General features: G+C 45.3%; 1 protein-coding gene across 1 annotated transcript in view; it reads right to left on the bottom strand.

Annotated features, from left to right (window-relative positions):
* Positions 1-23299, bottom strand: part of LOC102382012 (fibrocystin) — a gene marked incomplete at its 3' end in the record, with an annotated part of 87871 nt that overhangs the window by 35194 nt on the left and 29378 nt on the right. The window contains exons 11-23 of the mRNA XM_025215705.1: positions 19639-19678; positions 18265-18335; positions 15003-15104; positions 13964-14059; positions 12528-12669; positions 10879-10993; positions 8957-9232; positions 8164-8253; positions 7277-7367; positions 4071-4219; positions 3034-3164; positions 1217-1401; positions 650-788 (exon numbers count right to left, since the gene is read on the bottom strand). Of these exons, the coding sequence (XP_025071490.1) occupies positions 650-788; positions 1217-1401; positions 3034-3164; positions 4071-4219; positions 7277-7367; positions 8164-8253; positions 8957-9232; positions 10879-10993; positions 12528-12669; positions 13964-14059; positions 15003-15104; positions 18265-18335; positions 19639-19678 (1627 nt within the window). The remainder of the gene's footprint in view (positions 1-649; positions 789-1216; positions 1402-3033; positions 3165-4070; positions 4220-7276; positions 7368-8163; positions 8254-8956; positions 9233-10878; positions 10994-12527; positions 12670-13963; positions 14060-15002; positions 15105-18264; positions 18336-19638; positions 19679-23299) is intronic.

Genomic DNA, 23299 nt, shown 5'->3' with positions numbered 1-23299 from the left:
TGGATCTATTCAGCCTCCACAAGAGAAGGTTGAGAGGCGACCTTGTGGCTGCCTATAAGTTCATCACGGGGGCATAGAAGGGAATTGGTGAGTTTTTACTCACCAAGGCGCCCCCGGAGGTTACAAGAAATAATGGCCACAAGCTAGCAGAGAGCAGATTTAGATTGGACATTAGGAAGAACTTCTTCACAGTTCGAGTGGCCAAGGTCTGGAACGGGCTCCCAAGGGAGGTGGCGACCCTAACATCTATGAATCTATGAATAGCCCAGCAATCTTGGACTTGAATCCACCGATCTGACTCTGGTCCTCTTTATTTTCCCTTATCTCAATGGCTTACCGTTCTTGCTGTTCCATTTTCCCTGCCTCCCTATTAGCAAGTAGATATTTCTGGTGACATTGAATCCTCTCCTCGAATTGCTAGGGCAGGGGAAGACCTGCACACTGGGCATTCAATGGAGAAAGAACAAAAACAGAAAATATTATTCCTCCACAAGGGACAGAAATGTGGGACTTGCCCGACGGGATCAGGTTCAAGGTCCCTATATCCCATTATACTGCCTCTGATAGTAGCTAGTACCAAATGCTTTAAAATGAGGTGCAAGGACCTTGGCAATAAGTAGACGTGAGACAACCTGCAATCAGTCCATACCTTAGTGAGAAAAGAGGGAGATGCCCACCACAGCCGGCCACCAGCAAGGACACATTGTAGATGGGGTGTGACCCAACCACAGACACTGCTTCTATAATATTCCCCTCTGGACGAGCTGGTTTGGGATCCCTTTGGAAAACTGAAAGGAAAATAATAATATGGTTTGATTAGGGATGAACAATTTTGGCTTGTTTCCTAAGCAGCTTCAATTCCATGGAGTTGGAAGCAGACCCACTTCTTGTTAGGTTTTCTCAATCTTTTTTTTTTTTTTCATAAATTTTACATCTGTTTTTCTTTTATCCAGGAAGTTATTAAAATGTTTCTTTCCAGGATTTGCAGCAAATGAGAGCTATGTTGATAATGTTTTCAATTTAAAAAAATCAATTAGAATGCCAAGAAGTTAGTTTTCTTTAAAAAGCCAACATTTTTTTTTTCACAAAACTCCAATTTCAGGTTCTTTGAAACTATTTTTTCTCCAAAAAAAGATTCAGAGCAGCTCCATTGATGACCATGGATATTCTGATAGTGCTTCAAATGACATTCCCAATAAGAGAGTGATGAAATTACCAGTTACTTGTCTGTCCGAGATGATTATTTCATCAAGGTAAAACTTTCCAGATGGTTCCTCATCTACCTCAGGGAACAGCAGGACAATCTGATGCACCAGCACTGTTGAGTTTGCTTGGAGGTCTAAGAGGAGCTCAGAGTTGTTCACACAGCTCCTCCATAGGTCAACACATGTAAACTCCCAGCTGAGAGGTATTAAAACATTTTAATAAGAGCCATTGCAATCCATCACCTATCTGGACAGCTGCCTAAGTATCCTAAATGAGTGCTGGTGTAAGGGCTACTATCTTGGCCAACGCATTAGACACTGAACCTGAGACCACCACCATGGGAGGTTGGTACAGTTGAGGCCCTTGCTGGGACTATAACAGCCTTGAATCCTCTGTACATTAGTCCAGAAGAATTGTCACACACACAGGGTGCCACGTGGCAGTGAAAAAGGACATTCTCATGTTCAAATTGTTTTAAGCAAGACTGAAATGTTTTGGGGTGTTTGGCATGTGATAGAAAGATTGGTTTCCACCTTTGCCTTTCATACTAGGACTCCAACGTGTTGCGACAATGACAGCCACATCAACCCCTGGCCAAGAACTCAAAGTCTGTACCTAGTAAATCATGTGGTCCAAAAAATAAATGCATCTGCATGGCCATACTACTTGCTCACACCCCTCTCCTGATAAATAGAAACTGCTGACTGTTTGATGTCACTAGTGCTAAAACCTGCGCTAATCAGCATTTCTCTTACTCTGAAGATAAGGGGGGAAAATAGCCTATGATGACATTTTGTGTTTCCTTTTTCTACATTTGTGTCATGTTTTGCTCACTCTTGCCATAATCCTTTGTGCCAGTTCCTGCATTTGAAGCAATAGCATACAACTGGGGCTCCCTAGAACCGAGCATCTTTACTGCAGAGCAAAGTTGGGGGCTGCTGGACAAGGCAGCAAGGACAGCCAGGCAAGGGGGTTGCAAGGTTCCTGGCTGGTAGAGGCTCTCATCTCTCCTCTGCTGGGAACTTTGTCTTCAGCCCCAGTGTTAATCCCAGTCCCAATACCAATGCTGATAACAAGCCGAATGTCAGCATCAGGATGGGAGTAAGCCACACATCCAATTTACGGCGTCACACAAACCAGCCACAAAGATGTTCCACCTTTTATGCAGAATATCTTTGTGGCTGGTTTTCCACTTTATGGTGCCATAAATTGGTCAAATGTGTGGCATTGTTACTATTTGTGGCAGATTAACATGTTAATCATATAATAAATTTACCGTGTGCATGGGGCTGAAGACCAGTCAGTACAGTACTTTAAAATTTAACAGAGCGACTGCCATGCTCAAGAGATTCTCACTGAATACCCAAAGAGAACTGCATTTGTTCCAAAGGAATGGCTTCCCCTGGTGAACACACACACCTCTGGTCTGACACAGAATCTAGCACATGTTGAAGCAGGGCTGTTGGCAGTATTCACTGCATAGACCAACCTCCAAAGTCAACTGGATATACTCAGTGTGACTAGTCCTTTAAAACTCGATGTGATTGTAATTCATTGTTTCAAGTTTTTGCTGTCGTTAAGGACAGAGCAGCAAGTTAAAGATGGCATAGCAGTGAGCAGTCTACATACACCATTAAACTTATTCATGCGGGAATGTACTGATACTACAATTTCGTTGACTTCAATGAAGCTATATCTGTCTGCACCAGCTGAGAATCTGCCCGAATTGCAACACATCTGCAGACAACGGATTTGCTACACATAGTCACAGGGTGAAGGGAGGGTCATTTATTCGACCCATGTAGCCTATAAGTATGTTTTGAATACCTTTCCAGGCTGTTCTCTTGAGGACTCCAATGGCAAGTAAGATTTTTCTTCACTGTACGTAGAAAGGCGTTGCTGTAGGACATCAAAACATGAAGGGTGTTGCTGATATAACCTTTATATGCAAAGCATACCTGTGACATTAGAGAAGGAGAACAAACCAGGAACACATTAGTCCAGAAAAAGAAATTAGACTGGGGTTCAAATCCAAGAAAGATCAAGCATGATTTCCTTCTGACCTCCGTTTCATAACTTGGGTGAAAAAAGTTACGGCTATGTATCCAACTTTCATGGACAGGTGTTCACACCATAAAACCCATGACTGACACAGCTCCATTGCTGATGGGACCAGCAGAAAGCTCAAAGGTTTCAACGCTTAAAGAAATGAACTACCCTCTCTTCCTTAGAGAAGCGGGAATATTCATAGTGAGATCCTGTATCATGCTTTTTGTTAGTGAATCGCAAGGCACTTTACAGAGAAGGTATCGTTTCCATTTTACAGATGGGGAAACTGAAGCACAGGTATGTGAAGTGCCTTTCCAGAGGTCACAAGCAGGCTATCAACAATTGGAAATAGACCCTTGTCCCCTTGAGTCTCCACCCAGTACACTACACCCCACAGTCTAGTGCAATACCTAGAAGGTCAGGGAAAAAAATGGACTGAGAATCAGATGACTTGATTCTTCTTCCCAGCTCTACCCAGACTCCCTACCTGACTGTGAATAAGCCACTTCACTTCTTTGTGCCTTAATCTGATTCTTGTGCCCAATGATTGTCCAGTGATTATTTAAAGCAAAATGCGTAAACAGCATTGGGGAGCCAGCTGGCCCCTGGCATGATGAAAATGGATAGGGCTGTGCACTGAGAGAATGGGGGAGGTATGTTCATCTCCCTGGGTGAAACAGGATCGCACTTCAGAGACGAGACATGTACTTTGGGGTGTAAGAGGGGCAAAGACTCAGCTATTGAGGCCAAGGTTGTGTTCCACTTTCAGGTCCCTGCTGCCATTTTTAAGGCACTCTGTCACAGAGGCTACTCACGTGTGTGAATTCAGTGACATCATATCTTGGTAAAGTTGATGGGGGTGTTCTTACGAGATACTTTGGGCTGCAAATGCTGAATCTTCCACAAAAGGGCTCCACACCACTGACTACATAACCCTTAGTGGAGAAGTCCTTCTGATCTGACACTGGTAAAAATGAAAAGGGGTTAGAGGTTTGGAAACAATCTCGAAAGCAGCTGCATGGCAAACGTTCAAGGTAGGCAGTGAACACGCACATTCTGGTGAATATCATTCTAGTTTTGTTCCCGTTTGATAGACAGCGTGATGCGCATTACATTATACAGTCATTAGATGAAAAACCAAAACCCTGATAGAACCTGGACCCCGATCTCCTCCAGCTGAGCTGAGGCTTTAAACATTAGGCTTCTGTCAAGTGCCCTCTTGTTCTTTCTCTTTCTTGCCCCATGACTTTCAATCTTTGCTCCAAGTCAGCAAACTTTAATATAAGGGGTGGAAAATACCCTCATTTACCTTACTCTGTAATTCAACTGGCAGCCCACAGACCACATGTGCAAAGGGTTAAACTGCAGCCTCCAAGGACTTGCCCAGCCACTGCATTCCCCATTGCTCCAGCTGAAGTAGCAGCCAAGGGCTCTGGGCTTCCCTTCCTGCCTCTGCCCCTGCCCCTACCCCTGCCCCAGGGGGTGGGGAGGTGCAATGCAGCCCAGACTTTAGTGCCAGGGGAGCTTGCAGCCCAGGGCGCCTGAGTGGCACTGTGCTATGAGGGGTGGTGCGGGGAGGAGCTCACAGCCAGAGAGCTAAGGTCGAGTTGAGCCACCTGGGGGCATGGCGTAGTGCGGGGTTGCCCTGCACACAGTGCAGCATGGGGGTGCCTGGGTTCACACTGCAGTGGAGGGCATGGGAAGCAGAGGCAGCGGGGTACACTTCATAGATTTCATAGACATTAGGGCTGGAAGGGACCTCAGAAGATCATCAAGTCCAGCCCCCCGCCCCAGGGGCAGAAAGTCAGCAGGGGTCATAGGATCCAAGCAAGAAAAGCATCCAAATGTGTCTTGAAGGCATTCAAAGTAGGTGCTTGAACCACCTCCAGTAGTAGTCTATTCCAAACCTTGGAGGCTCGGACAGTAAAGAAGCTTTTCCTTATGTCCGGCCTGAATTGGTCATGGAGGAGTTTGTGACCATTTGACCTTGTCATCCTTTGGGGCACTCTGGTGATACAGGGGGACACATGGTGCAGTGTGGGGAAACCAGGGTGCATGGTGGAACAGGCATAAGTATGCTGTGCAACAGGGGGATGTGGGGTGGAGTGGGGAGCACCCAGGACACACAATCCACAGATAGGGGCACCTTGGGTGTGCAGTGCACTATGGGCAGAGGGACGTGCAGCTCCTGCCAGTGTGCCCCCTGTTAATGTGGCATGAGGGGCATGTGGCCCTCAGCCACGTAGAGTTTGGACAGCCTTTATGTGGCAACTTGAATCCCCTCAGACCTAGAGTTCAGGCATCCTCCAGGGCTGCTCAATTTATTTGACCCCATGAGCCAAATCCAGCCCCGGGGGCTCCTCAGAGGCTGGATGACTCACCTCCAGCAGCGCACTGGTAGCTTCTCAGCATGGGTGCCAGAGCCACTGCACTGGTGTGACTTTGGACCCCAGGGAATTTACACTGCCACTGCTCGCACACCTCACTGATCTGAGTCACCAACAGGGACCAAGGACCCCACATTCAGCATCTGGTAAGGAAGTCAGTGGTGGGGGTGGGAGGGAAGAAGCGGCAGTGGCATTCACCCCCTAGGTTTGGAAGCTGCACTAATACAGCACCTTCAACACCCACTCACCCACTCAGGCCACAGTTAAACCCTTCACAGGCTGCATGTGGGCCACAAGCTGCCATTTGGATAACTCTGTAACTCCCTTCTGCACTCAGGCTCCAAACTGCTGCCAGGGGCTGACTCTGACCTTGTGTTTTTAAAGGACTTAAGACAAAGAGGCTTCTCATCACAACTGTAGTATTAATGTTTTGCCCTACATACCTTGGAAGTTAAAAAGGGGTTTAGGTGGGACCCATGTTTTGACATAACCACAGCCAGGAGGACCCTTCATTCGTCTCTTCTTTTTCTGCCTTTCCTGATAAGTCATGTTTCTAAGGTCTCTGATCATGTTTGTTACTCTACACTGGACTCTTCCCAAACTGTCCACCTCCTTCTTGAAGTGTGGGGCCTAAACTGGACATAGCACTTCAGGTGAGGCCTCCCCAGTGCTAAATAGTTAGTTGGGGGTACTACGTGACCAACCTGGATTCCTCCCCTACCAAGACAGCTGTCTTAGCAGAGTCTGAGTATCTGTACAGTCACCATTACCAAACTAATCTCATCAAAATATCATGAAAAAAGGAAATTAGGTGTGTTGACAAGAGCCATGTTCCATGCAGCCATATTCATTGGCATCAATTATATCCTGATACACATAATCACCATGTTGTTGATTATTAATTACGTTTCTTTAGGGGCTCTTTCATTCTTTTGCCCGAGATTAACATTAAGCTAGCAGGTTTGCAGTTAGTCTGCTTGTCTTGCTTTGCATTTGGACTCTTCCAGTCGTCTTGAACTTCTCTTCTCCAGGCCTTTTCAACCTGGTGCAGTGTACCTTGCATTTAATATCTACTGGAAAAAAGGACTGGGAAAGTTTCTGCCCTATTGGTAGCATCCTAGAATCCAGGGCCCCTTTCTTTCCCAGGCAGCTTTCTTCCCACTGAGCCCCACAGCCTCCAACATATCCTCTTCCTTCTGGCTCCATGTATCTTCTGCTCTTGGCTGTCTTTGGGAGAACAGCTTCAAGGAGACACCTGGAGATGGGCCTGGGTAATGTCTCACCTGCATCCTTTGATGGGAAGGACAAGACATCAAACCCCTCTGAATGAAGGGGGATTGTAACCTGTGTTTTCTGCTCTGTAGGCAAGTGCGTTGAGCAGTAGGCTTTTGAGCTAAAATGTGGGACCCTTCCCTTTGCCATCTAACATCTACTAGTTTTCAGCTTTTGGCCAACTAAATGCATTGGACTTCCCCATCTTTATGTTCATACCTGTGTGGTATTAGCATAGCCTTACTGAGCTAACCATGCCACCTGAAGATGTCATGTTTCCTATGTAAACAGAAAAATTCATTATTGCAATACATTGATTGTTACTCTGCACTGGAATCATCTTTATTTTAGTAGGTATTTACCGTTCTCAAACCCATTCCGGAAAAGGAATTTAGCAGACGATGGCTCAGTGTCACATTTTACTGAAAGAAGCTCCTCTATGACTGTTTGGACCTACAGAAAGGAAAAATAAAACCATGTTGAGGATGCAACCCTTTTTATGGTCCATTGTGTAGCTGATTGGTCTGAGATGCTTCTAAGTCATTGCTGTGTTTCATAAAATTGAGATCACAGACTTTGACAAGACTAGCTCACAGTTCATTTTAGGGATACAAAGACTCTCATGGTCTATGTTCTTGCATGGGAAAGACCCTATGGTCAAGTATCAGAATGTCCATTTTGATAGACAATTATCTAACACTCTGCATTTCACTCTGAACATGAGGGGGACTAGATAAGATGCAGTTGCAGGTCCCAGCAGCTGAGAGTTTCCCCACAAAAACCGCTTTTCAAAAGCATTCCCAGTAATTGTAAGCATAACTGAGAATATGGCAAGAGGTCTCAGCCTCTAGGACGGGTCACCAACTGAGACAGGTTTTCAGAAGGTATGGACATTTATTCGCTTTCACTTTGTGACCCATAAAAATGGTTATGGTGGTATAATGGCATATAATAGCATAATGGCATATGGTTATGGTGGCATAATGGCATATACCATAATGGCATATGGTATATTAAGTGCAACAAAAAGCATGTTTCCACCCATACTTTCATGAAGAGAGGTGGTTAGCCAGGCTAGTCTGAAGTTAGGCAGAAGGTCGGGCAAGAGTGGTCCTTTATGGATTAACTGGTTCAGCGAGACATAAGCTTTCATAGATAGGCATGCTATGAATACTGCTGTTGGTTTCAATGGTGCTATGATGTTTTATACCAGCTGAGGTTTTAGCTTCCTGTGTTTAATCATGCCCACCTGGTCAGCTGTAGCATTTGTGGATATCATGTTGCTGGATATATTGTCCCAGGAAAGACTGAACCATCCTGTCCCAGAGAGAGTCAGCATCTGATAGGAAGAAAAACAGGTACAGTGTATGTGAGGTACAAAGATCTCAAGAAGTTTCTTATGGTTCTTCTAATGGAGGTACTGCAAGAGGTCTTTTATACGTCATCGCTATTCATCCCTTTCAGTCTCTGCAAGTCAGCAGCAGGAGTCCCTTTAACCACTCCATGCAGTCTCTTGTGATAAGGCTTTGGTTCTCAGATAACAAGGACAGGGTGGTTAAAGAGACTCATTCAGCATCTCCAAGCAAGTCAGTGGCAGATCCAGGAGCAGCCCCTCAGTTGCCATATTCCTAGTCTTGACTTTTAACCACCAGAACCAACTTCTAGCTACGGAACATCCCTTCCTCCTGTGAACGTTTAATATCACCTGATCCAAATCCAACAGCGTAACATTTTGAGATCAGCCAAGAAAATAAATCCGTTCCAAAACTGTATTAGTCAACATGAATGAACTAACAGGGTTAGATCCTAATGCAGTCAAGGCACATTTAACATGTTAAGGGATGAAGGAAGGAACTTCTGGGAGCCAAGGGCTGACCACAGCTTCCTAATGTGTTTGAATGCAAATAATCATGACTTCACTATTCATTAAGACAGGATAAGAACACACCAGGGCCTTTACAATAAGGACTTGCTACAGCACACACGTGGTAAATAGCACCACACAGAGACTCAAGGTACCTGATCACAGGCATGCCACAGACCTGTATTTCTGGAAGTTGGTGAGCACTGGCTTGGATCTCGTGCTTTTCTCTGTGATAGGTATTAATCACATCAGGGTTCAGCCAGGTGTTGTGCAGCTGAATCCCAACTCTCACTCCAGTGCTGGGCGCTGTCCCATGATGCAGTGCTTCCAGGTAGTATCTTGAGCCACCAGTAAGCTCAAATTTCTGGGATTTTGGCTGCCAGCTTTGGTTCCAGTTCTTCTCCCAGTGTTCAGACCACTGGGAAACACCAGCAGGAAGAGAGGCAATTTGCATCTGCATTCAGACAAAAAACAATGAGACGATGACGGAGCAGTGCTTCTAGCTCCAATTCTTTCTGCTGGACTCGGGCCTTGAAATGGTGTAGAGGGAACAGACAATGGGTGAGGAATTCCTTCCCATCCTATGAGGGAAAGACCCTGTCTTGGCAGAGTGCTGTGATCTGACCACAGGATGAATATGAGCCAGCTGTGCAATGCTGTAGCTGGCCGGGCAAATAATACTCTGACATGCATCAACTAATGCATCTCCAGCAAAACCAAGGAGGTGATACCTCCACTCCACTCAGCATCGGTGAGACCACAACTGGAGTCCTATGTCCAGTTCTGGGCACCACACGTTAACAAGAACGTGGACAAATTTGAGAGAGTCCAAAGAAGAGCAGCCCGTATGATCAGAGACTTACACGGCAAGCCATGTGAGGAAAGGCTGAGGGATCTGGGACTCTTCAGCCTTAGGAAGAGAAGGCTGAGAGGGGACCTGGTAGCAGCTTACCGCCACACTAGCGGAGTACATCAAGGGGTCGGTGAGCAACTGGTCACCAGGGCACCTGAGGGGAAAACCAGGAGTAATGGCCACAAACTCCTGGAAGATCGATTCAGGCTCAACATTAGGAAACACTACTTCACAGTTAAGTGTCCAGACTGTGAAAGAAGCTGCCTCCAGAGGTGGTGCAATCGCCTACCCTGGAAATCTTCAAGAGGAGACTGGACGGTCACCTTGCTGGGGTCATCTGACCCCAGTTGTCTTTCCTGCTTGGTGCAGGGGGCTGGACCCGATGCTCTTCCAAGGTCCCTTCCGGCCTTACAATCTATGACTCTATGAATCTAAAATTAATGTGCTTAGGAAGAGGAAAAAGGCACTTCTCATGTCTAAATCTATCACTAAAACAAAACAAAACAAAAAATCACCTGTGCTCCTGGAAAAATCCCTTCAATTCTATATCTCCTCTTCCCCAGCTTACATAATTTGCCCACCTCAGAAGGACACTGCATGCTAGAGCTAGTCCCCATTTGCTTTGAAGATGAATAGCCCTATGCTCCATTAGATAAGGCCCCTACTGAGTCCCCTCCTGTTGAGAAATGACACCCGTCCATGAGAAATTGTCTTGACATAGAAGCTGCTCCCTCAGCTCAGCGTTACTTGAGATAAGAGCATGGGCCACCTGCAACACCAGTCCCTTTGCATTGGTTTTGGCCAGCTGTCTCTGATTGGGTATTAGACTCAACTTGGATTGGGTTGGGGCTGAGAGCCCCATTGTGGGTGGAAACGGCATAAAGGATATTGGGTCTGGCACTAACTCTGAAGCAGGGATGGACTGGGAGAAGAAGGAAAGGCCTCTGAGTCTTCACAGCCTGTGTTAATTATGAGTTTCCTGTTACTTTATAAATGCCCTGGAAGAAAGATTTGCAGGATTGTGGAGGTGGCAGCAAGTCCTTCAAAAACTGGTGAGAAAGGCCAAACCATCACAGAGAACCATGTGTACCTGCATTGATTTCAGTGGCATTGGTCTAAAGTAAAGCCCATGAATGAGGCCTCCTAAGGAGTCCAGCTTGCATGGTGAGACATTCCAGCATGTGATACCCATCCATGGAGTTCCTCTGTATCCCTCACTTCCTATTCTTGCTGTTGTAACAACACACCTTACTTCCTGGGTCTTCTGTCAGGCTGAGGTACAGAGATGCCTTGCCATCAGCAAGAATCCAGAAGGTGTAGTTATTTGTCTGTGGTGCCACAAAGAACCCACGAAGTCGTGACCTAGGTAGCAGAAGAACATCTGCATCACGTGAAGCAGTCAGCACTCGATCCCTGACAAAGAGCTGACTCCCCCTGGTAAGAGGAAAAGGTGTTGCAACTCAACACTAACTTATTCTAGAGCATTTGCAAGTGCTAGACACACAAAAGATTACCTGTTTTCACAAGACAAGGAAAATGAGTTATGTTACGCAAAGATTTCCAAAGAAAAATGAAGATTCTCTCCCAGGAACAATAAGCCATTTTGTTTAGGAAAAAAAAAAAGCATCGCTATATGGAAGAGGAAAGGCAATCAGATCAAAAAGGTGCATAGGTTCAAATGAGAATCATGTGAAATTCAAATAAGAACTGCTGTTACTGGGTCATATCATAGCATGCATCCTTCCTAGCATCCTGTGTCACGCAGTGGCAAAGAGTCGATGCTGAAAGGGAAAGTGCATTGGGTATGACCAGGGATTTTTCCACTGCCACTGTTCCTCTCTTGCAGCTTTCAACATTCAAGCTCTAGAAAATTATGATTCAGAGGCTGTATCCTTAACTCCCATGATTAATAGCTATTGATACTCCTTTCCTTCAAGGATTTGCCCAGTCAAAAGGTGAACATTTTTGTGCATATGTCTATAAAACAACAATAGTGAATTTTGCATAGGTCTCAGGGAGAAATCTCAAAAACTTCAGCTCCTGGGCACCTAGGAGTCTAAAACCTTATCCACAACAGATATAAATCAATATGAGTGTCTACACATACATTTACTGCACAGTAAATTGTTGCCCAGTAAGCGGTTTTTATGCCGGCATCTACACGTGTAGGCATTACAGTGCAGTAACTCTGTGTGGACTGACTTGGGACTAAAGTTAGTCCCAAGTCAGTCCACACACACAGGGTTACTGCTCAGTAAGGTGTCTACATGTGCCTTACTGCGCAGTAACTACTTGGGTGTAAATTTGCTACTTTTCATCATGCAGGTAGCAAATTTATGCACACGTTGGCATAAGTCACCATAGTTACTGCACAGTATGGGTGCGCATGTGTAGATGCGCACCCATACTGTGCAGTAATTTTTGGTTACTGTGCAGTAACTGTGCACATGTAGATTCACACAATCTGTCTCCATTAACTTCCATAGAGCTACCCTGACTGTTATGAGTCTAGTCCTGCTTGCATTTCCAGATTTGTCTGCACGCAACATTTAGCCCAAATCCATATGTAAGACAGCGTCTCGTTAGACATGGTACTTCCTGTTTCTAATGGAGCTGGATCTATCATAGCAACACTCTTGTTTGTGGTACTTTAGCACTTCTGGCCCTGCCTAGGTAGAACCAGGAAGACCAGAGGGATCCAGCAAAGAAACAAAATTTAGCATAAAATATTTCACTATATTTTTTGACCTAAAGGTTCAAGCACAGAGAGGAAAGGTTCGCTTGTACCTGGAGCCATGCAGTCAAACCTTCTATAAAGAACTGATATGTGTTGTTGCTCCTTCTTACACATAAGTACATGCCAAGGCTTCCTATCCTTTTTAACATCAATGAATACCTGAATGGCTGTTTTGCTTGAGAGAGAAATCCTGCTGGAGAGCTGGCATTGGGAACAAATTGCCATCTATACCCAGGTGTTGCTTCTGCTAGGCCAGTGTCTACTGTATCATCCCAGACTTCAAAGAGAAGCCCTCTGTTTCCTGTAAAATTAAAAATTAAGAACCATATCAGCAGAAGCTAATGTGGGCAGTATGGCATGTGAAAGAATTGATGGTAAAGCAACAAAAAAAAATGCTGCATGCCACAGATTACATGTTAGTGGGTACATCTAGACATGGATTTAGCACAACACAAACTCTGATGCCGTTCACACAGCTCAGTATGCTACAGAGGGGCTGGCTGGGGCACAAGGGTGCTACAGTCCGTCTACAGGTGAGTTGCAGTGGTTTAAATAACTCTCCCGTAAGATAGTACTTGTATCGGGCAGCACTAACCTATGTCAGAGTTTGCTCGGGCCTAATAGCTCTGCACGTGTAGAGGTAGATGCTTTACCGCAGAGCTAAATCAGGCAATTTCTCAGTAAGCATCTTGTGTAGGTGCCCCCAGTGAGTGGTAACAACCAGCACCTTTGAAAAAAGATATCTTTGGGCCCATGAGTGGGATCCATTTAAGTGATAGTGTAGGAATTCTGCAAAGGCTGTGCCTCAATTGATAAAATCCCCTCCAATAAAGAAAGAGAAAGACCAATAGCCTCCAGAATTGTTGGCTGTAGCCATGTTGGTCTAAGGACATAGGCAGACAAGGTCCTTTAAGTAAATATGATATCTTTTATTAGACTGACTAAATAGTTGGGAAAAAAAATTGTTCTTTGCAAGCTTTTGGGAACAAACACCCTTTTCAGGCATAGGGAAAGTCTGTTTTTGTGTGTGCGCTCTCCTGTATACCTGAAGAAGGATGTTTGTGCCCGAAAGCTTGCAAAGACCAATTATTCCAACTATTTAGTTAGTCTAATAAAAGATATCACATTTACCCAAAGAACCTTATCTGTTAATAGCCTTCAGAGGATAATATGCCTAGAAATCCCCAACTGAGGTGAGATGAATGAAGCAGCTGAAAGGAACAATGAAGGAAAGAGGAAATCATTCAGAGAATTCCTAGGAAGAGCCAAGAGGAATTAGAAAAGATACGATCCCTAGGAAATAAGGGAGACTTATTGGGAATGGCCAAGCTCATAGGGTCCAGGCCAAAAGCAAATAATTTTGCTAGGTTAATATGGAGGGTCCTTGTTCTATGGTCAGAAACTCCCAAGCTAACTATGGAGGTTGGTGATCAAACCTAGAAGTCAATCTAATTATGGAACCCCACATGGAGCAGTATCAGTAACTCCGGGATAACTCTGGCTTTGCCCTTCTCGCCACCACCAAGGAAGTTGCTGCACCCCATTTACAAATGGCAGCAAATCTGTTTGCCAGTTTGAGCCTGAAATTGCTGTACCTGGTTGGGGTGCAGAGAGTCTTCTGGTCTTGTCAACTGGCCCAGTGATACATATGATCTTCCAGGGAGAAATGTACTCGTTTTCACAGGGAACACCTGAAAAACAGAGGTGCCTGAATAATGAGCACAAGGCTTGATAACATGAATCCAAGCCCAGGCTGTTTATGGGATAAACTTTGATTCTAGGTGAGGTCAGCAAATCCCTGCTTCAACATTTTCATTCGTCTGGTCTTCAAAAAGAGCATCATCACCCTACATAGATAGAAGCAAGTTTATACCACCAGCCATCTATTCATTTGACTTAAAAAGAATAAAGACAGTCATCCCACTGGCTTCAACCCAGCTTCAGTGGGGGGGGTTGGGGTCATAGCTACTGACCGTGAAATGGCTGGGGAACCGGGTCTTTTTAACTTGTGCCAAGTTGAGCATCTCACAGGGTCATAGGAAAGTAGGGATGGAAGGGACCTCATGAGGGCATATACTCCAACTCCCTGATCAAGGGAGGATCATCCTGGACTCAACCATTCCAGCCAAGTGTCTGCCTAACCTGTCTTTGAAAACTCCCAGGGCTGGAAATCCCACAAGTTCTCCAGGAAAACTGTTCCTATGTTTGACCGCCCTCATAGTCAGAAAGTTCCCCCTAATATCCAACCTGAATTTCCCGTACAGCAGCTTGAGGTCATAGCTCTTAATCCTGTTCCCTATGACCAAAAAAACTAGTTTATCTCTATCCTCTCTATAATCACCCTTCAGATTTTTGAAGATTTACCAGATAACCCCCCGCCTCTCCCCCAGTCTTCTCTCAGGCTAAATAACCTAATTCTTCCAGGATTTCAGCATAAATCATGTTTCCCAAGCCTCTAATCATGTTTGTTGCTCTCCACTGACCTCTTTCCAATCCGTCCACATCTTTCTTGAAGTGTGGGGCTCAAACCCGGACACAGTACCTGTAATGGCTCAGGTGTTTGTAAGCACAGGATTTGGGCTATAGCTTTCATTGCATTACTGCAATATCTATCACCTGATTCTACATTGTTACCTGCAACGGTGACCTTCAGGGGGTGATCAAAGAAATCTCCTGTAATAGTGAGACGAGTCCCTCCACCCAGGCTTCCAGAGGTGGGAAACACAGACACTATTTCTATAGAGAAAGAAAAGGAAGAATCGGAAAACAACTAATTTGCACCCAAACTAGGAAAGGCTGATCTCCCTGCTGCTTCCAGTACTCAACACTGCTTGGGAGATTCCTTCAGTTAATAATTGTCTATGAACACGGGGCAGGACTCAATGGCCCAGGAGACCCCTTCCACCCTTCTGCTCTATTATAGTTAACAGTAACATTTGCATTGATATCAATGGGAGCAAGCTCCTATAACTTAAATGCACTGAACTCATTCCTGGTGTAACTCCTACAAACCAGTGGAATTATACCAAGAATTAATTTGAGAGAGTACGTGGAGTCTGGACAAATGACAATTTGGGGAAGGCTACAGTAACCTTATGGAAAAGGTTTCAGTGACTCCTGTAATTCATGTTGTGTTTATTTAGAGTCATAGGGTTGGAAAAGACTTCAGGAATCATCTCGTCCAACCCCCAGACTGATGGGACTTATACTATGAGGAGGCCTGAAGAAGGTGAAATTAAATTAACCTACATCCTGTGTGGCTCACTTCTGAATTTAGCCCAAATGTCTGACTACTACTGAGTTCACCAATGTCTAAATATGATTCGCGTAATTCTCAATCTTGAGAATGAAATCCTGGGAGCCACTAAGCATCTCCAACTTGTGCAGATGCAAAAGGAGGTTGTAAGCACTTGGTATCACTCAGGATTTGACCTTTACAGTCTCTTTTCACATGGGTAATCTGGTTATTTTACACTAGATGATAGTTTAACATTCATATACTATGTGCAAATGTCCTCCCACCCACAACAGCCAATACAGCTAGCATAGTTAAGCATACCAATTTCTGTGGCCAATGGCTCAGAAAGGAGTGAAGTGGCCAATAGCACAGAAACATCTTAACCCCAGCCTCAAAAACCAGGTACCCATTTAAATCCGGATCACCTGTGAACAGGCTTTAAAGTAAGTCCAAAACAGGGGTCCCAATTCAGGGTCTGAAGCAGTAGTGAGATGCATTAACCACTAGGCCACCACAGCCCTAGCGTGTAAGCTTTCTGCTGTTGAATGAAGCAATTGTTGCTCTGAACAGGAAGCTGCATTCTGCTTACAAAGCAGTTTAAAGATTATTCTTACTTTCCTACATCTGAAAATACATCTAAGCCAACTAGTTTTAAGGGCCTTATTGAGGCAGCATCACCTAATGGATACAGCACTGGACTGAGACATGAAAAATGGTTATATTCCCTGTTCTACCACTGTTTTTCTGGGTGTGAGCAAGCCACTTGAATTTCTTGTGCATCAAGTTCCCCACGTCTAAAATAACATCATTATCCCTAATTTTATAAATGCTATATTATTACTACTATTACTAGCATTAATGTCATTACTAGGGGGCTAAATCGTTTGAACCAAGTCCTTTATACACGTGCATTTAGCAACCTGTTAGTCTATTCACTACGGTAGCTACAGTCAAAGGTTATATCAAACTTTAGGATAAAGCTGTAGTTAGAGCTCCTGAAAAATGTAGAAAACCAGATTGGATGAACCAGGTGATCTTTTCTAGCCTTATATAACATACGATAATAACCACAAAAATTAGGTTGGACACCTCCACCTGCTCTGATGATCTTTAGAGCTTGGACTTGTATTTCTACCTTGAGTCTTACATATAGCTTCTTGCCAAATCTCCTTGACAACACTTAGCCATGAAAATGTCTGTTCAAGATTTAAATGGTCTGTTGTGTAAAGCTGGAAGCTGCATGTGAATGTTTTGACTTTACTGGATGATAAACTGTTAACTTCCTGACACGCTACTATAGCAGTCTGCAGTAAACCTTTTCCCACATTATACACAGAGAAATCTTGATTCTCCCACTGACTCTCAAGAGGTACAATTCACTCAGCTGAGACAAGGAAGCAATTTGCCTTCTCCAAAGTACCTTTCACGTTTCAAACCTCAGCTGGCTTTGTGGTTACTCAGAACCTCCTGAACCTAGCAGGATGATGCACCTAGCATGGGTTTGACAGGACTAGAACTGCTGGTTCATTACCCATCACCTGTCCTACCATGAATAGCAATCATGCTGATACTTCTGGAGATTACCCTTTAAAAGGGGTCTGGGGTTACCAAATGTCAGTAAATGTACTGACTGTCAGTAAAAGTTCAGGCTAAAAATGGCTATCAGTAAAGTCTGAAAAAAAACTTTAGCCATCAGTAAAAACACTAAGCAGCTACAACTTGACTGAAGCTCCAAAAACAGAGCAGAGCAGTACCACCTGGCATGTGAGCAGGAGAACATTACCCTGCAAGAATCACTCTCCCATGCATTGTTGCTCCTGTGTCCCAGCCTACATATAATACTGCTGGGTCATGGATAGGCTTCCTTGGGGTCTGAGTGGGACAGGGGAAGGAGGGCTAGCAGAGGTAAGTCTGAGGGGTTCACTGAGGGTGGCAGCATGGTTCAGGATGCAGACACATGCATCAGGATGTGGAGGTGAGTAGGGGGTCCCTGCACTGTAAAACCATCACTGCAATCAAGCAGGGCTGCCAATCCAAGAAAATTATTTTTTTACTAAAAACTTTTTTTACTAACAGCCAAGCTTTTGTACTTGTTTACTTGTTTTGTACTTGTTATGGTTGATGTTAAACCTCTATATTTGAACCCACCCCTTCTAACTGAGGCCTGGCTTCAGGCCACGACTTGGCAGAATAGTTGCATTTACATAAAACAAATATCAGTAAAAACATAGATGCCAGTAAAAACAGTGTGGTTGGCAGTAAAAAGCTTGCAGATTATCAGTAAAAAAAAGGATGTCTTGGGTTGGCAACACTTGAAGGGTCCTTCTCCCAACCCCACTTCCACCCCTTCCCACTCAAAAAGGCTGGTAGCTATGTTACAAAGTCTTACTCATTGGGGATCCAGGAAACAGAGAATGCCACAAAATAAGAGACAGCAGGGAATTGGGGCACTTAACATCTTTAGCATGTAAGAAAACCAGCCTTTCCATCTCCTTCTGAGGACTTTTTTGTGTGCTCCAAACACATGAAAGCATAGGATAAAAGGGAAAATGCACAGCTGGGATAAGGGAACAAGAAAGCACTGGGAAAGTTTAGCAACAAGAGGTTGTCTTCATGACCTTCTAAAAGGGCTCATCATGGGACTGATCTCTACAGTACCTGGGTGTGTCTGATACAAGAAAAGCTCCTGTTTGGCACTGATAAGCCATGCATCCTTGTGTACCACTGACCTGCAACAAGAAAGAAATTCCTGTGAGGGTCCCTGAAATTTGAGCTACCTGTGGTGGCAGTGAAGGCTCAGGAAGCATTTACTTTCAGAATAAACTGAGGATAACTGTTTTTTCTAAGAGGAAAATCAACTGTTCATTCACAACTTTATGGTTAGGGCTGCCAGGCTCTGGAATGGGCTCCCAAGGGAGGTGGTGTTCTTCTCTACCTTGGGGGTCTTCAAGAGGAGGTTGGATAGATATCTGGCTGGTGTATTATGATCCCAGCACTCGTTCCTACCCAGTGCAGGGGGTCGGACTTGATGATCTGTTCAGGTCCCTTCCAACCCTAGAAACTATGAAACAACTTTCATGTAAGTACTGCAAAAAGAGCTGGCTGATGTTCTTCATCTAAAAGCTTCCCATTATAAACCAGGGCTCTGATATAATCAGATTAGCATGTGAGGGGTTTTGTCCACCTCTGTAGTGGTGGACATGGTCTTCTTCCTTGGATCTCTCAAGCAAATTTTAACAAATACTTCCTGTCCTTGCAGTGCTGGGCACTGGCAGTGCCCTTGTCCCCCTGCTTTACCTGTGAAAGGTTAAGGTGTTCTTGGTGTTTGGGGGCAGTTTTCCTAGCAGCTGTGTGATGGGTTATTTTTATAGCTTTATGAATAATTTAGACAAACACTTGTCTAGGATAGTTTAGATAGGAATGATCCTTCCTCGAATAGAGTGATAAGCTGCTAGATGACCTCCTGAAGTCCCTTCCAGCCCCACTTTTCTGTGACTCTACAATGCTGTAAGACCTGATTCTCACACACTTTCTTATAGTTTCCCAACTTCTTCTGAATGGATAATGGTAAAAAGTGAGGATTTTACCACTTTCACTTACCTTTTTGCCTTTTCCACCCTTGGAAAAACTCTGGTGTGGGGGGAGGGGGAGAGAATGAGTGAAAAAAAGAGAAGATAAGGCAGACAACCCCCCAAAATAAATAAATGGAAAATGTAGGATTTAGCCCATCTCAAAGAAACAGACAGGACCAACAGTCCTCCTCCCTGCCCCAGCCTCCCTGCCACTGACCAGAGATTGACCAAAAGGTCTACCCCCAACTGTACCCAATGGAGAAGTCTTTCTCTTGCAGTTAGACAAGCACAATAACAACCAAGGTCTTGGAAATGTGCTCTAGGCAGAAATGTCTCTCTCACTGCCAGGCCTGATCTGAAAATCATTTCAGCTTTTTGAGATAGCAAAGTAGTAGAGCTAAGCACAGATACACATGCTTCAGAAATCACAGAGAAAGAGAGGAAAAAAAATCTTACTCACTTCCCCTTGTTAAACACTGAGAAGCTAATGTTCTGTGAGCCTGCCAGAAGAAAAAAATTAAACACGTTGACTGTAGGCATGGATGGACCTAGGGTTTTGGAAAGGGGGTGTGCAAAAGGTACATGCATCATCACATGTAATAGAGCACCTATTTTTCTCCAGTTAGAGACCAGCAGCCTTACTAATATGCTAGGGGCCTAGCACGATATTATTCAATTTACGATCAAAGCAAAATCAACTATGCCTTTTTTGGAATGTGCACTAATTAATAGATTATATATTAGGTTTTTAAAATTGCAATAAACTAGAGAGAAATAGTCCAAATAAATTATTTTATTAATCCTTAATCATAGTTAAACATACATCTCTTATTCAGATTTGTAAAAGAAAATCTAGCCTTCTCGAGTACATTGAAAGTTCATCAAATGCTTTACTGCGGGCACATCTACATGTGCAAATGCTCTGGGGTGGGTGTACTGCAGAGCAATTTACTGTAGAGCAACCCACCTGGGGCAGACATCTACACAGATGGGTTTGAATGGGCTGGCAAAGAGCACCCAGAAGTGGATTTGACTCCCCCGCTGGCCAAGCTGAGCTGGACATGAAATCAAGGTCTCCCACTTCCCAGGTGAGTAACCTAAATGTTTGTGCAAAAGGTAGGCAGCTGCATCACCACAGGCTGTATTTGTGAAGGAAAGTGACCCTGGTTGCTGCACTATGGGCCAAACTCAGCACTATTCATTGCGTTAGGCATGCTTCAAGCCCACCTCCCAGACTAGACCCTCAAGGACCTAGTCCAGTGGTGCTCAACTTTTTTGCCCAATGGACCAGGTGGGTAGTGCCTGCTCTATCCCTGGGCTGGATCTGGCTGGTGGTCTTGATCCAGTGCCCAGGGTGAACATGATGGGACCCCATTTGGTTGTGCAGAGTGGGGTGGTGGCAGCCTGGCCCTAATCCAGCCACATGGGGGAAGAGGGCAGGGAGGGAATGGGGGACAGGGGGCATGACCTGGCCCTGATCCAGCTATGCAGGGAGAAGGGGACATGGCCAGCCCTGAACTAGCAACACAGGAGAAGGTGGCAGGGCACTGCCCCAATCCAGCAGTGCAAGGGGAGGGGGTGTAGCCCAGCCCCATGGGGAGTAGGCAGTACAACCCAGTCCCAACTCAGCCACATGGAGGGAAGGGGGCATGGCCTAGCTCCAACCAACCACACAAGGCTTGGAAATTTGGAAGCAAGGGAGGGTGGTGGTATTAATCGCCACTGCTCCCCCACCACCAAATTTCCCAACCTGTGGGGAGTCCCCTGGGCCAGATGCCATATACCTACGAGCCACCGATGGCCAACGAGCTGCAAGTTGATCACTCCTGATCTATGTAATTAACTGCTTAGACCAGAGCTCTTCTTCATACATGGGGACAGCTAAACCGAATGCCCAGGACACCCACAGGACCAAAACACAGAGGCTAAACTTGGGGTTTTCTGGATTTGCTTGTGGTTTTTTTGGATCTAGAGGCCTAACTTCCATCTGAGTCCTATTTTAGGAACTTAAGGCACTACTTTGGGTCTTTTCCTAGGGGTTTTGGGGGAAAGGACATAAGCCTTGAACTAGAACTAGTTGAAAATGTCCCCATTGGATGGTTTCTCTTGTGAATATGATGGCTCAGTGGAATAGGAAGGCTCTGCTGGATTGTGCCATTTCTATCATAACTTGCATGAGAAACCTGGCAGGTTTACCAGCCAGCCAACCCAGTTTTCTACCAACCCTTACAGCACTTCCTCAGGCCCCCAGTACCATGGCTGGCAGTTTCCTCAAGATGCCACCCCCAAAGGTGCGCAGGCTGCTTGCCTGACTGTACAGGTGGTCAGCTCCTCAGCTAGTGCCACAAGGCAGCTCTCTAGGCTTCCCATTTGATGGGTAGGCAGAGTGCCCATCTAATTAGCCAGCAAGCCGGAGTTTGGGAGTCTCAGGCCGCCAAAGAGACAGCTGGGGAAGCAGGGAGTCCAGGGAGCCTTTTTCAGAGCAGAAACACTGACCCACTCCTGAGTCTGCTGCAGAATTTTGATTCAACAATAGCAAAATTCATTAAAAATATATATATAAGGTGGACCATAAGCTGAATATGAGCCAACAGGGTGCTTTTGTTGGAAAAAAAAAAAAGCCAACAGCATCTTGGGTTGTATTAATGGGAGTGTCATTTGCAAATCAAGGGAAGTGATTTTTTCACTCTATTCAACCCAATACTCACCTGGAGTATTGTGTCCAGTTTGGGGTCCTACACTTCAAGAAGGACATGGGCAGTTTGGAAAGAGGCCAGTGCAGGGCAGCAAAAATGATCAGGGGGCTGGGAGACAAGACTTATGAGGAAAGGCTAAAAGAACTAGGGTCATTTAGCCTGGAGAAGATCAGACTGATTTAATAACAATCTTCACACTGAAGAGCAGTTATAGAGAGGAAAGACATGAGCTTTTCTAGGTGGCTGTAGGGGACAGGACTAGGAGCCACACCCTCAAGCTACAACAGGGGAAATTGAGGTTGGAAATCAGGAGGAAATGTGTGACCGTGAGGGTGGTCAAGCACTGGAACAGGCTACTTAGAGAAATTGTGGTATCCCCATTCCTGGAAATGTTCAAGAACAGGTTAGACAGACACACCACTGGGATGGTTTAGTCAGTGGTGATCCTGCCTTGAACAAGGGGCTGGACTAGATGACCTTATGAGGTCTCTTCCACCACTACTTTCCTATAAGTCTATGATCCTATAAGGTGTGGGAGTTTGGGGATGGGAGGAGTAAGGAGAGCCTTTTCATCCTGATTTTGGATGGGAAAAAAAAAATTCTGGATGGTTTCCAAGCCAATTTTATCTCTAACTCCCTTCCGAAAGGTTCATGTGAAACCCCCACCATGAGAAAGGTCACCAACACAGAGAGAGTCTGTGCTATGTAGCTTCCCCCAGCACAAACCCCGACCTGTCGGCAACCACGTGAAGCGATCACACCTCCAACTTCCTACCAAGGGCACTTCTCGGATGAGATGTCAGCAGCAGGAAGCAGCTCCCCACCCCCAGGATACAGTGCTGTGGCCCAGCCACCAAATGAACTACTGAATCCCCTGGAGCGCATGCACTCCTATGCCAGAGGCCATAAATACATAGGCAGGCACAATTCATCTTCAGGTCCTGGAGGGGAGGTGCCAGGAGGCATGCTAAGAAGTCATCATCTAAAAGAAAGATCATGGTCTAAAATGGGCAGGGGAAGAAACAGCTTGCAGTCATTAGTGGTTTGGTCACAACCAGGGTAGGAAAGGGCAGAAATGTGCCAAGGACTCGCTCCCCAACCTTGTTTCCCAGTGCAATGGTGAGAGTTCGAGAAGGTCTGTCATGAAGGCCACGTCTAGACGAGCGCGGGCAATGTGGCACATAGCGCCCATTCAGCTGTTCTCCACACTGCAAGGGAGCAGCATCGGGGGGTTGACCCCTGAATATCCAGGGGTCAAAAAAAAAAAAATAAAACCCATACAAAAACAAAGAATAAAGAGAAACAACGCATGCACGGGCAGCACATGCCGCTCAAAATCAGAGCCTGGCCAGCCAGGGCCATGCTCTGGCAGCCGGCCAGGCTCTGGGTGGCCAGATCGCCACTGCTACAGCCCCAGGAGGCTCC

Source organism: Alligator sinensis, unplaced genomic scaffold (assembly GCF_000455745.1).
Source record: "Alligator sinensis unplaced genomic scaffold, ASM45574v1 scaffold687_1, whole genome shotgun sequence".
In the NCBI taxonomy this organism is placed as follows: Eukaryota; Metazoa; Chordata; order Crocodylia; family Alligatoridae; genus Alligator; species Alligator sinensis.
Note: the sequence above shows the minus strand (reverse complement) of the source record. Positions and strands in the feature narration are given on the sequence as shown.